The 13,789-nt window shown below is 46.6% G+C and overlaps 1 protein-coding gene across 4 annotated transcripts in view; it reads left to right on the forward strand.

The window, feature by feature from the left end:
- The window catches only part of PEX14 (peroxisomal biogenesis factor 14), a 158,026-nt gene that overhangs the window by 13,457 nt on the left and 130,780 nt on the right, over window positions 1-13,789 (forward strand). For 3 of the 4 annotated variants that reach the window (XM_025382312.1, XM_025382313.1, XM_025382319.1), the window contains exon 2: window positions 8,562-8,609. In XM_025382312.1, the coding sequence (XP_025238097.1) occupies window positions 8,562-8,609 (48 nt within the window). Of the gene's footprint in view, window positions 1-8,561; window positions 8,610-8,644; window positions 9,010-13,789 lie in introns of those variants that run through there. The other variant, XM_025382316.1, reaches the window with a different exon arrangement.

Below are 13,789 nucleotides of genomic sequence, written 5' to 3' on the forward strand. Positions count from 1 at the left end.
CAATTTTTTATTCTTTGGATAAATTCTACTTAATACGTTATTCTTTTTATATATTGCTGGACTTGATAGTATTTTGTTAAGGATTTTTACATTTATGTTTGTGAGGGATATTGGTCTATAGTTTTTTGTATGTGGATGTGTAAAATCTTTAGTTTTTATGTCAAGATAGTAGTGGCCTCATGGAGTGAGTTTGGCAGTTTTTTTTTGTATTCTTTGAAACAGTTTATATAAGATTGCCATTATTTCTTCCTTAAATGTTTGATAGTATTCACCGGTAAAGCCATCTGGGCCTAGAGTTTTCTTTTTAAGTTTTAATTGTATACTTTATTACTTTTTTTTTTTCCTGAGACAGAATCTTGCCCTGTCACCAGGCTGGAGTGCAGTGGCGTGATCTCAGCTCACTGCAACCTCCACCTGCCAGGTTCAAGCGATTCTCCTGCCTCAGCCTCCCAAATATCTGGGACTACAGGCATGTGCCACCACACCAAGCTAATTTTTGTATTTTTAGTAGAGACGGGATTTCACCATGTTGGCCAGGATGGTCTCTGTCTCATGACTTTGTGATCTGTCCACCTCGGCCTCCCAAAGTGCTGGGATTACAGGCATGAGCCACCGTGCCTGGCCTACTTTTTTTGTTTTTAAGATGGAGTCTAACTCTGTTGCCCAGGCTGGAGTGCAATGGCTCGATCTTGGCTCACTGCAACCTCTCCCTCCTGGGTTCAAGGGATTCTTCTGCCTTAGTCTCCTGAGTAGCTGGGATTACAGGCATGTGTTACCATGCCTGGCTAATTTTTGTATTTTTAGTTGAGATGGGGTTTTACCACCTTGGCCAGGCTAGTCTCGAACTCCTGACCTCAAGTGATCTACCTGCCTCAGCCTCCTGAAGTATTGGGATTCCAGGCATCAGCCACTGTACCTGGCTTATTACTTTTTTTACTTACATATTTTTAAATTATGTGTTTAGTTTTAAAAATAGACGTGAGGCTATTAAACTTTTTTATTTTTTCCAGAGTCAGTTTTGGTATGTTTTGTCTCCAGGAATTTGTCCTTATTTCAGCTATCTCAGCTCTCTGCAACCTTTGCTTCCTGAGTAAAAGCAATTCTCCTACCTCAGCCTCCTGAGTAGCTGGGTTTACAGGCGCCTGCCACCATGCTTGGCTAATTTTTGTATTTTCAGTGGAGATGGGGTTTCACTGTATTGGCCAGGCTGGTCTCGAACTCCTGACCTCAGGTGATCCACCCTCCCAAAATGCTGGGATTACGGGTGTGAGCCACCGCACCCGGCCTGAAATTTTTGTTTTACATATTATACTTTTCATGTCTAGAAATTCTGTTTTCTTTTTTTTTTTTGAGATGGAATCTCACTCTGTTGCCCAGGCTGGAGTGTAGTGGCATGATCTCAGCTCACTGCAAGCTCCGTCTCCCGGGTTCACCCCATTCTCCTGTCTTAGCCTCTTGAGTAGCTGGGACTACAGGTGCCTGCCACCATGCCTGGCTAATTTTTTTTTTTTTTTTTTTTTTTTTGAGACGGAGTCTCGCTCTGTCACCCAGGCTGGAGTACAGTGGCGCGATCTCCGCTCACTGCAAGCTCCGCCTCCCGGGTTCAGGCCATTCTCCTGCCTCAGCCTCCCGAGTAGCTGGGACTACAGGCGCCGCCACCTCGCCCGGCCAATTTTTTTGTATTTTAAGTAGAGACGGGGTTTCACCGTGTTAGCCAGGATGGTCTCGATCTCCTGACCTCGTGATCCGCCCGTCTCAGCCTCCCAAAGTGCTGGGATTACAGGCTTGAGCCACCGCGCCCGGCTTTTTTTTGTATTTTTAGTAGAGAAGGGATTTCACCATGTTAGCCAGGACGTTCTCGATCTCTTGACCTCGTGATCCACCCGCCCCGGCCTCCCAAAGTGCTGGGATTATAGGCGTGAGCTACTGCGCCTGGCCATGTGTTGAAATTTTTGATTGGATGCTGGATATTGTGAGTTCAGTATTGTTGAGGTTCTGGATTTCGTGGTCTTTAAAGAGTATTTAAAGCTTTATTCTTCTGGGCAGTTTTTTATGGTTTAGTTTTATTATTTCGAGTTGTTTTTTAGCTTTGTTAGAGTGGGTCTGGATAATCTTTAATCTAGGGATCGTTTGACCTCCCCTACCAAGATGTGGCCCTTCTAGGTCTCTCCTGAATGCCCTGTGAGGACACTCCAGTCTGGCTGCTTGGGACTCGTGATTCCCCAGAGTTCTAAAAAATGTTCAGCTCATAGCTTCTTCATCACTGTGGAGTTTCACCCTATCCATGCACACATTTTAGTATTCAGCAAAGACCTGAGAGAACATCCAGGCAGATTTCTGGAGCACTTTTTCTGCATAGCTGTTTCTTTCTGAAGTCTGTCCTGCAGCTTTCAGTTGCCTTGGCCTCCCTGAACTCTCATCTCTGTCTCTTGAACTCAGGTGGACTGCATGCTCTGCTGGGGATCCCCCTCTCTCTCCTGGGTCTGAAATGTGTCTCCTGGAAGGAAGCTAGAGTGATTTTAGGGCTCCAGTAATTTGTTTCTCTGCTTTCAGGGATCATAGTCCTGCACTGCCTGCTGTCCAATGTGTACACACAGTGGTTTTATTTATTTGGCTTAGTTTTCTAGTTGTTTACGGTGGGAGGGCAAATCTGTTCCCTGTTACTCCATCATGACCCGAAGCTGACTTTGAGCAGAGGAGTGACATGAAATAACTTATCATCTCCTCTAATCCTGAATGTGAGGTGGTGGTATTATTCCCGTTATTCCCATAGATGAGGAAACTGAGGCTCAGAGAGGTTGAGCAGCGTACCCCCAAATCACTGAGTTGTTTTTTTCTTTTTTTTTTTTTTTGAGATGGAGTTTTGCTCTGTCGCCCAGGCTGGAGTGCAGTGGCATGATGTTGGCTCACTGCAAGCTCCGCCTCCTGGGTTCACGCCATTCTCCTGCCTCAGCCTCCTGAATAGCTGGGACTATAGGCGCCGCCACCACGCCTGGCTAATTTTTAGTAGAGACGGGGTTTCACTGTGTTAACCAGGATGGTCTTGATCTCCTGACCTTGTGATCCGCCCACCTCGGCCTCCCAAAGTGCTGGGATGACAGCGTGAGCCACTGCGCCCGGCCTCACTGAGTTCTTAATGCCACAGCCTGTGTACTTTCTGTCATGCCACTGCATCTCAAAGGATATTGGTAGGATTGAATCTTATTCCCAGCAGAAGACTACACAGACTAGCTTAGGACATGTCTGGAGTCACAGTCACTGGGCAGAAGCAGGATGGGTACTCCTAGACCTGGAGCTTCTGCCAGTTGCTCAAATCCATGAGCTGCTTGTGAGCTTGTTCTTTGTTGGGCAGCAGGTCAGGATCTGGGAACGCCTTCCAGTTGGGGAAGGTCAGAGCCTTGGCAGCAGGAGTGAGAGCACCTTTGTCTCTACCAAAAGAAAAGCGTTTCTCTCTCTGCCGCCGTAGTCTTTGCCTGACTTGTGTTTTAAAACAGTTGTCTGCTTTTGCTTTCTTCCCTTCCTGCTCTCCCCATTCGGGCCTCTGAGGATCCCAGGCATGGATTGCCTTATATCTGTTTCTTAATATTGTTATAATACATGCCTGTGGGTGGTTTCTGAGCCTTTTTTTTTTTTCTTTTTTTTTTTCTTGAGACAGGGTCTTACTCTGTTACCCAGGCTGGAGTGCAGTGGTGTGATCACAGCTCACCACAGCCTCAACCTCCTGGACTCAGTTGATCCTCCCACTTCAGCCTGCTGGGTAGCTGGGACTTACAGGCATGTGCCACCATGCCTGGCTAATTTTTGTGTTTTTTTAGTAGAGACAGGGTTTTGTCATGTTGCTCAGGCTGGTCTTGAACTCCTGGGCCCAAGCGATCCTCCCACCTCGGCCTCCCAAAGTGCTGGTGTGAACCACCATGCCCGGCCTTGTTTTTTTTAAATCATGGACTACCCTGTGAAGATTTCCAGGATCAGTTGGAGATGGGGTTTTGCTATGTTGGCCATATGTTGGCCAGGTTGGTCTTGAACTCCTGACCTCAGGTGATCCGCCTGCCTCGACCTCCCAAAGTGCTGGGATTATAGGTGTGAGCTACTCTGCCTGGCCCGCTTTAATTTTTTAAAGAGCTAGTATGGTGGAAGATTTTAAAAAAATAGGTAGTACTGTTTAAAAAAACAGGGTAGTCCACGATTTAAAAAATTTAAAAAACGGCTGGGTGTGGTGGCTCACATTTGTATTCCCACCTTTAAACTGGGACTATGGCTCTGGGAAGCCACAACTTGAGGAATTTGGAGTGTTGCTGTTTCAAATTCCATGGTAGGAATTATGCATACACATGCATCCTTTTTTTCTTTTTGAGACAGAGTCTTACTCTGTTGACCAAGCTGGAATACAATGGCACCATCATAGCTCACTGTAATCTCTGCCTCCTGGGATCAAGCAATCCTCCTTCCCCAGCCTCCTGAGTAGCTGGGACTACAGGATGCACCACCACACCAAGCTAATTTTAAAATATTTTGTAGAGATGGGATCTTGCTGTGTTGCCCATGCTGGTCTCAAACTCCTGGCTTTAAGTGATCCTTCCATTATAGCCTCCCAGAGTGCTGGGTTTATAGGTGTGAGCCATTACACTTGGCTACGCTGCTTCTTCCTTTTTTTTTTTTTTTTTTTTGAGACAGGGTCTCACTCTGTCACCCAGGCTGGAGTGCAATGGCATGATCTCAGCTCGCTGTAAGCTCCGTCTCCTGGGTTCAAGTGATTCTTGTGCCTCTGCCTCCCGAGTAGCTGGGACTACAGGCATGCACCTCCACACCCAGCTTGTTTTTGCATTTTTTTGTAAAGATGGGGTTTTGCCATGTTGGCCGGGCTGGTCTCTAACTTCTGGCCTCAAGTGATTGCCCGCCTCAGCCTCCTGAAGTGCTGGGATTACAGGCATAAGCCACCGTGCTCTGCCGGCCATACTTCTTATATGCTTTGAATATCCTTGGCAGAATATACAAGGAACCAGTGTCAGTGTGGGTCCCTTAGGGTTGGAATGAGAGGGAGGCTTTCTTTTTTACTTTTAATATTGCATTTTTTTTTTTCTTTTTTGAGACAGAGTCTTGGTCTGTCACCCAGGCTGGAGTGCAGTGACCGGATCTCAGCTCACTGCAAGCTCCGCCTCCCGGCTTCACGCCATTTTCCTGCCTCCACGCCATTCTCCTGCCTCAGCCTCCCGAATAGCTGGGACTACAGGCGCCTGCCACTTCGCCTGGCTAGTTTTTTGTATTTTTTTAGTAGAGACGGGGTTTCACCGTGTTAGCCAGGATGGTCTCGATCTCCTGACCTCGTTATCCGCCCGTCTCGGCCTCCCAAAGTGCTGGGATTACAGGCTTGAGCCACCGCGCCGGGGCAATATTGCATTTTTTAAAACAATTCATTTACATGGCTTATAATTTAAAAGATACTAAAGGGTATATGATGAAAGAGACATATTTGGCACTGTGTACCGTTTAAAGTTCTTCCCTCTGGTAAATACTCGCTGTTCAAGGGATGAACTAATTTTAAGAGCAGTTCCTTGGTGAAAACAATTCATAGTGATTAGTTTTATTTTAGGAAGAAAGTTTTAGGTTAAGTCAGAATGGGGCTTCCTAAATACTAAAGCTGTTTGCTTTTGTGTGTTTTGTCTGGTCAAATAACCTACATTATTATTTATGGGGTAGCATTAAGGTTGTTGCTTAATAAAATGTGGTTTAAACAAAACTTGCTTATTTTGATTAGGTAGAAGTGTTCAAATCTCTGTAGTACCAGTTACTATCTGAGTAATCATGGGCAAGTTATTTAACTTCTTCTGCCTCAGTTTCCTCATCAGCAGTAATTTGATATACTTACTGTGAAAATTAAAGAAGGAAAGAGCTAAGTGAATGTTAGCACTTAGTATCTACCAAATGGAGTGGAGGAAACCCTCAGGAAGATAATGAACTGAAGAATCTAAATAATCCATTCAGTTGAGTTGTCACCATTGTTCAGTTTTTTGTTGCCCATTCGTTCATTTATTCATTCATTCAACAAATTTCTATTGAAGGCCTCCTCTGTGCCTGGCACTGTCCTAGGCCCCGGGGATACAGTGACAAGCAAACACAGGCAGTTTCTGCACACGTGGAGTTTATCATCTGGTGAGAGAGACAGGCCTCAGCCCCATAGTCACACAGATGTAAAGTTGCAGGTCAACTCAGGTCCTTGAAGGAGAGGCAGGTGTGTCATAGGGAGATCTGACCTAGTCATGGATGACAGAGAAGGAATGTTTCCCTGAGGAAGTGTCTTAGCTGGATCTGAAGGATGAATTAAAGGGAAGAAAGGGAAGGAAGGGCTTGCGCAGAGGCGCAGTGACAGAGAAAGCAAAGGCCAGTGCGTCTGTGGGGGGCAGAAGTGGGGAATGTGGTGCCACTTGAGACCTGAGATGTAGTCAGAGTAGATGTTAGGCCTTGTAGGCCATGCTGCGGTTTTTCTGTCTTCTAAGAGCAATGAGAAGCCCTTAAATTTGTTGTGTTTACTGGGGTGAGTGGGTGGATAAGGAATGGGACGATCAGATTCTCCTTTGGAAATGATAGTCTGTTTGCATCACAGAATATGAATTGGAAGAGGGCCAGCACTGATGAGAAGGCTGACGCAGCGGTCTAGGCAGGGGATTTTGGTAGCTTGGACCAAAGTGATAGCAGTAGAGATGGAGAAAAATGAATGGATTATTTCCATGGACTTTTAAATTTTTTTTGAGACAGAATCTGGCTCCGTCATCTGGGCTGGAGTGCAGTGGTGTGATCACAGTTTACCACAGCCTTGAATTTCCAGGCTCAAGGGATCCTTCTGCCTCAGCTTCCTGAATAGCTGGGAGTACAAGTGCACACCATCACACCTGGCCCATTTTTGTATTTTTTGTAGAGATGAGGATTTGCCATGTTGCCCAGGCTGGTCTCAAACTCCTGGGCTCAAGCAATCCATCCACCTGGGCCTCCCAAAGTGCCAGCATTTACACTACTCTTCCATGAATATTGAGGAGGGAATATTGGCAGACTTGATGTAATGAGTTAGCTCTGGGAGCAAGGGAGAAAGAGCTGTCTCAAGATGGCCTTTTGGATTCTAGTTTACATCATTTGGTGGTTTGTCCCAGCATGCCAAGAGGGAATGCTGAAAGAAGACATAGGTGGCAGAGAGGACTGGGAGTCTGCTCCAGGGCAGCTTAAGTCAAAGAGGCAGGAAGGCAGTCAGATGTGTACCTCAGAGGGGCGTGGGCTGGAGCTCTAAAGGTTTGAACTTACCAATGTCTGGAGCTTGCGGAGGGCGGGAGGCAGGGAGGCAGGGAAAGCTTGCTCAGATTCTCTGAGACCAACCCTCACTTTCTAGATAGTTTCCTGCTGGCTGACCTCTTGTCCTGGGGTGGTGAGGCTTTTGGGACAGGACTTCGAATGGAGGGATAGAGTCCTTCATCCAACAGAGTGCTTGCCACTGTGCTGTGTGCCAGCTATGTGGTAGCAACTGGCATGAGGAATTCTTTGGGAACCCCCTGTGGACTGGGCTTCTGTCCTTTTTCAAGGCAGCCTGGCACTTCCATCTGATCTGTAATAGCTGGGAGAATGGAGGCTGCAGGCTGTCTCCTGGGACACACAGATTTCGCTGCACTCGTCGATATTATCTGTAGATAGATGGCAATTGACCTGACCATCGTCACAGTAAACTAACCATAGCTCACTTAGCATCATACCTGCTTGCTTTATTCTTTTGGACATTTGTAAATTTCTTCAGAATCTGTCTCTACCTCTGCCTCCCCCTTTCTCTGAATTTTGGCCAGGTCAGTCAAGGGTCGAAGGCGCCTGTGAGGGTGAGGTAGTGGCCCCAAGGAGGAGGAAACAGGCTAGAGCCAGGGGCTCAGCCGCAGTGCTGCCTGCTCGCCTGGAGGTTGGTCTGCTTATATGTCAGCCTGTCACTAGCTTATTTCCAAGAAGGATTTAAGCCTGGGGCTTCCTTTACTATTGTGGGGTGGTGTCCTTAGTGGCAGGGGATAAATAGGCACCTGTGTGGTTTACTGGCTTCTGGGCTCCAGAAACTAGATGCCCAGAGAAAATCCTGAGCGTGGGCAGCTGGGGCCCCCTGGTGGTGGAATCTGGTTCTCCACTGCTGCGCGGCTTTTCTTCCCAGTCCCCTGACGTTGGGGAGGTGGCAGAAAGAGGAGGTGTTGCGCTCTGTGTTCAAGCCTTTTCTCTGGACTCTACTCTTCCCGTGGATTTTGTGACGGTCCCCAGCCCTTGCTGCTCAGTAGGTGGTCGTGGGCCTTCCTGAGCAGAGCCAAGCCTTGTTCTTGGAGTGCTGTGGCAGTGAACCCAGAAACAGTCTATCTTCCCTGCTGCATTCAGAGTCTTTGGGCTACTTTTTACAGGTAGTCCACTGCAGAATACTCTCATGTCATGAAAAACCGGTGAGAGATGTGAGAAAGAGGTGCTAGCGTGCATCGTTTGAGAATGAACATCTGTGGTTTTATGATGTCCATTGGGTGGCACTGTGATCTTATTTTTGTTTCCATTTTTCTTTGCAGCCAAGCTCTACTCCAGGAAGTGAAAATGTGCTGCCTCGAGAGCCGCTGGTAAGTACCTAAGATGTGTGGTATCACTTTCTAGTAATTAAAATGCCATGCTAGTGAAAAGAAACCTTCTGTTCCTGTGGTTCTGCATCAGTAGTGTCCCTTTAAAAGTAGCTGTTACCTAGAGACTGCCTCTGTCAGTGACCTCTGACTTCTCTTCTCGCGTGCAGAGATGACTGAGATCTCCCCTTAGTAAAGCCTGGTCTTTTCTAGAACTAAAAGCATCCACCCCAGATGGTCCTGCGCCACTTTGTTTGTGGCTGATCGATAGTAATTAGTGAGATTCCTGCGCCTGTGGAAGGCTGAGGTGGAGTGAGGTGGCTGGGCTTCTAGATTGTCTGAAGTACCCGCCCCCTGCTCTGCCCCTCAGGGTGCGAGTGCCTCAGTGGCCTTTAAAGAACAGGTAAGTGGTGGAATTCTGGTTTTGCCTGGTCGGTAATTGTGTGATAGTCATTCCCAACACTGTCTTCTTACACCATGGATAGGGAAGAGGCCTACTAAGCACTACAGGTAATTTTCTCTCCCATGTGCTTTTCATTTGGTGGCCAGAGTTCCTGGCTGCCCACCCCATTTTCATTCGTTTTTGCTTTTCAGGGCCTGCTGTAAATCCTCTTGGCTGAGTAGTAAGACTGGTTCTGTACAAACCAGATAAGTTTGATGGCAGAGCCAGCTCCAGGTTTAACTTTTCAGAGCTTTTCTTCCTGCGTAGTGATAGCAGGCGTAGGGCTGTACTGCCAAGGCTTTGTTTCAACAGGGCCTGTGGTTTCACCTGCTTTGCTTCACTCCCCATCTGGCAGTCGTGGGAGGAGATGACGTGAGGGCCTTAGCGGGTATGAACACGTCTGAATTCCAGCGTGTACGAAGGCTTTCCCAGGCTCAGGGCGAGTTGGATCCAGTTGAGCTGTCTGTAGAAAGGCCGAGGTGATACAAGCACTGCCGGGACTGTTTCAGGGGAGCAGTGTTGTCATTCGTGTCACCTGCTGTTATGTCACCAGTTATGGGCTTATATCCCAGCACTCCCACGGTGGCCTCGTTTCACTCTTTTGATATTGCCCAGATCCTTCCTTGAGGTCATGGTGGTGGGAAAGCCAAGGAGGCCCTGCCTTGCCAGTGTCTCAGGACGTCTACTGGCTTCCCTGGGGCCTGCCTCAGTGCCCCTCAGGCTGAAGTTGTGGTGGTTTGCGACTGAAGTACAGATTGAACACCATAGGCTGCGGCAGTCCTCTCCTTCCTCTCTCTTTTCCAATTTTGATGTACCCATTTAACTGATCACAGGAAGACTGGCCAGTCCATCTTTTGGGGCTTGATTCGACAAGCTCTTTGGGAGCCCTAAGCAGTTGGCCAGCTCACTGATTTCTGGTGTTTGGAGCCCTGCAGACCCCTTGCTCTGCTGCTGTTTCTGTGCCCTGCTCTTCCTGCTGCACTGTGCATCTGCTTATTGGTTGGTTGTATTTTTATTTCTTTCTTTTCTGGGAGGCCCTGAGCAGTCTTCAAACCCTAGTAGCCTGTGATCGTCCAGAGTTCAGACTCATTCTCTCCAGGCCAACTCCACAATTACCTTATATTTAATTAATATTTTTTCTCCTCTTTACGTACTTGCTGCATAATTGCTCAGAGGAAAGAAAACACATAGCAGCAATTTATATATATATAAAAAAAATAATTAAAAAAACCCCGAAATAAACTCCCATCTCATTTGGGCTGATCCTATGAGTTGGGTAATTAGGGCCCTATTAAAAGGTAGACCCTTTCTCCTTCCCTCCCTTTTTTGTTTATTAATTTTTTTATATTAAACTCCCACAGTCTCTCAGTCATGCCCTTATTGCTTTTGGCCAAGCATTTGCAGCAGCCTGATTAAACGGGGGCACCAGCCGAGTCGCGTGGTCTTGTGTGAACTACTTCTTTCTCCTGGGAGTGGTGTTGGGAGGGTGTCAGGCAGAGGAGCCCGCTGAGGACTCGTGTGGCAGGACGGGGACACGGGCTGGGCAGCCCCCTTGCACAGAAAGCCCCACAGCTCAGTGTGGTGGTTCATGAAAACACACAGCACTCAGCCCTTCCACAGGGAGGGTGCTTTCTCAGGCCATGTGTGTTCGCTGTCTCCTGCATGCTCAGCTTAGCTCAGCTCAGGCCTGAGGATAGGGAACAGACAATTGAGGAATAAAACTACACCTTGTTCTCGAGTAATTCATGTATTTTACTTGGGGAAGAAAAGGCATTTATACACATGAAATAATTAGCAAACTGCACACGACTGTTTGTAAGTTTAGCAAATAGCACAACATTGTGTATCATTTGGTGCAGAGCTGCCTGATTGGGTATAGGAGAGAGCCCCCAGTTATTCAGAGAAGGAAGAGCTCTGCGAGGGTGAGGGGGCACTTAAGGATGACTTTTGTGAAACTTGAAGCCAGGCCTTGAGGGGTGGGATATTTCAGTGTTGGGGGAACACACTGCTAAGTTGTTTTGTTTTTGTTTTTATTATTATTATTTTTTCCTTTAAGCTTCAGAAAGTATATATTCTTTTTGTTTTTAACTGAATGCATATTTTTCATAGAATTCCTTAATGGAAGTTGCCTGGTCTCTACACTAAAGGCAAACAATCTTATTCTTTGTCTCAGACAAGATGATCACTTTGAAATAATTTTCCCCCTTATTAAAAAAGTAAGTTACTGGCCGGGTGCAGTGGCTCATGCCTATCATCCCAGCACTTTGGGAGGCCAAGGTCAGGGGATCACTTGAGGCCAGGAGTTTGAGACCAGCCTGCACTAAATAGAGAGCTCCCATCTCTATTACAAATTTTAACATTAGCCGGGCTTGGTGGCTCACGCCTATACTCTCAGCTGCTCAGGAGGCAGAAGCCAGAGGATCGCTTGAGCTCAGAAGTTCGAGGCTGCAGTGAGCTATGATCATGCCACTCTCTCCAGCCTGGGCAACAGAGCAAGACTCTGTCTCTACAACAACAACAACAACAACAAAGAATGAAAATAAAAGTAAATTACGACAGAAGAAGTTCTCTTTAGTAGTCAGTGCGGTGCAGGTGACGTTGTGATGTAGTCAATATGTGCATGATTGTTTTATTTGCTAGGCAAAGAAGACTTGATTTTCAGTTCTGTCCTCTCTGAATCATAAAAGCTGTTTTGAGATTTTGTGGTGAGAAGTGTAATCTTGTAGTCTCTAAACGACACATTCGTGTTTATAGCCAAATCCTGGCCTTGATTCTAGCAAAGTAGTGACGCTGCGTGTTTCCTTTTCTTGCCCGTTAAATCCTGCCCTAATCCTGGCCTCCAAATCAAACCAACCCAGCAACATTGACCATCTCAGAGGAGTAGTTGCTCTCTAATATCATAATGTCATTAGGGCTGGAGATTGGTGAACAGACCAGTCTTGAGAAATTCTGCAAACTCCAAGTTGAAATTCTCTGTTGTTGACAAAACTCTGCCAAAGTTAAAATGGCTGGTTACTTTTTTCTCTTTATATTCTCTTCACTGAGCTTTGCCTGCTGAGGCAAGGAGTTCGGACAGGCCTCCAGAGTACTGACCTCCAGATTCCCCCAGACCTGTGAAAACCTGTGAATTTCCCGCAGACCCTGGTTTTCTAGCCACAGTTGTGTGCCTGTCCTCAGGCCCACACAGAGTCTCTGGATCCGGTTCCTTGTGCCGTCCTGGCAGAACCAAATCCCTGCCTGGTCTATAGGTATTTTAGAATGAGCGGACAATTGTCTGCATGGGGTAATTCAGTTCCCATCTTGCTTGGATACTGAAACTTGGGTTAAGTAAACTTTTGAGGTTTCCACTTAGTCATATGATTTTTGGTTATTCGAAGCAAGCAGTAAATAAGGTTTGATTTACACATCTGCTCACTTGTTTCAACTCAGCTTCTCAGTGTTCAACAATACTATAGCTCATCTACTTTACACAGGGCTTATGAGTTTTGGCTAAACTAGAATTTTAGTTTTTTGCTCTTTGACACCAAGTTCTCTCTAATGGATGAGTCCTTGGCCATCGTCTCTTGCTTTAACTTTTAGGTGTAGGTTCTTTTAGTTTTTTCTTTCTGTCCTCTTTCCTGCGTCTCTCCACCAAAATAATCCCAAAGTACATTTTTTTTTTTTTTTTCTTTGAGACGGAGTCTAGCTCTGTCGCCAGGCTGGAGTGCAGTGGTGTGATCTCGGCTCACTGCATCCTCCGCCTCCCGGGTTCAAACGATTCTCCTGCCTCAGCCTCCTGAGTAGCTGGGATTACAGGTACGCGCCACCATGCCCAGCTAATTTTTGTATTTTTAGTAAAGACAGGGTTTCACCATGTTGGCCAGGATGGTCTTGATCTCCTGACCTCGTAACCTGCCCACCTTGGACTCCTAGAGTGCTGGGATTACAGGTGTGAGCCACTGTACCCGGCCCCAAACTGCAGTTTTTTTAATAACTGATGACAGCAATTTCTACTTTATCACCTTTTTCTAGGATTACTATTTTTTAGTATGCTGAATTCTTCAAAATAAAGACGCTCTGCAGTTGCAGATCTAGGTTGCGTCTCAGTAGTTTTGCTCTCCAAGTGCCAAAGTACCCTCAGGTTTCTTCCTGAGGCTCAGATGGAACCTTGTCCAGGGGGTTCTACATCATGTATTTGATCTCAGTCCTGGGGAAACTCATCCACCTTACCCTTGGGACACCCAAGATTTTCTCTTTGGTTTTCAAGCCAATTAACCAGAGGCTGGTAATCAGAAGGTGTATTTTGATGGATTCAGGGAGCCAATACTGTGATGTCTTTAAGAATTGTCAAGGCACGGTGGCTCACGCCTGTAATCCCAGCACTTTGGGAGGCCGAGGCAGGTGGATCACCTGAGGTCAGGAGTTCGAGACTAGCCTGGCCAACATGGCAAAACCCCGTCTCTACTAAAAAAAAAAAAAAAAATTAGCTGGGTGTAGTGGCAGGTACCTGTAATCCCAGCTACTCAAGTGGCGGAGGTTGCAGTGAACCGAGATTGCACTACTGTACTCCAGACTGGGCGACAGAGCCAGACTCTGTCTCAAAAAACAAAAAAAAAAAGGCAAAAAGAATAGCTACAGCCAGTTACCTGTTTGCCTGTCTGCCAAAGACCTCTAACATGTATTCCTGGCACAGTCTCCTCAGTATTTGTATCTTTTGTGACTTTTATGGTTAGAATACTTTGGTGTACTTGTCAGCAGGTTC

The sequence above is a fragment of the Theropithecus gelada genome, chromosome 1, assembly GCF_003255815.1.
Source record: "Theropithecus gelada isolate Dixy chromosome 1, Tgel_1.0, whole genome shotgun sequence".
In the NCBI taxonomy this organism is placed as follows: domain Eukaryota; kingdom Metazoa; phylum Chordata; class Mammalia; order Primates; family Cercopithecidae; genus Theropithecus; species Theropithecus gelada.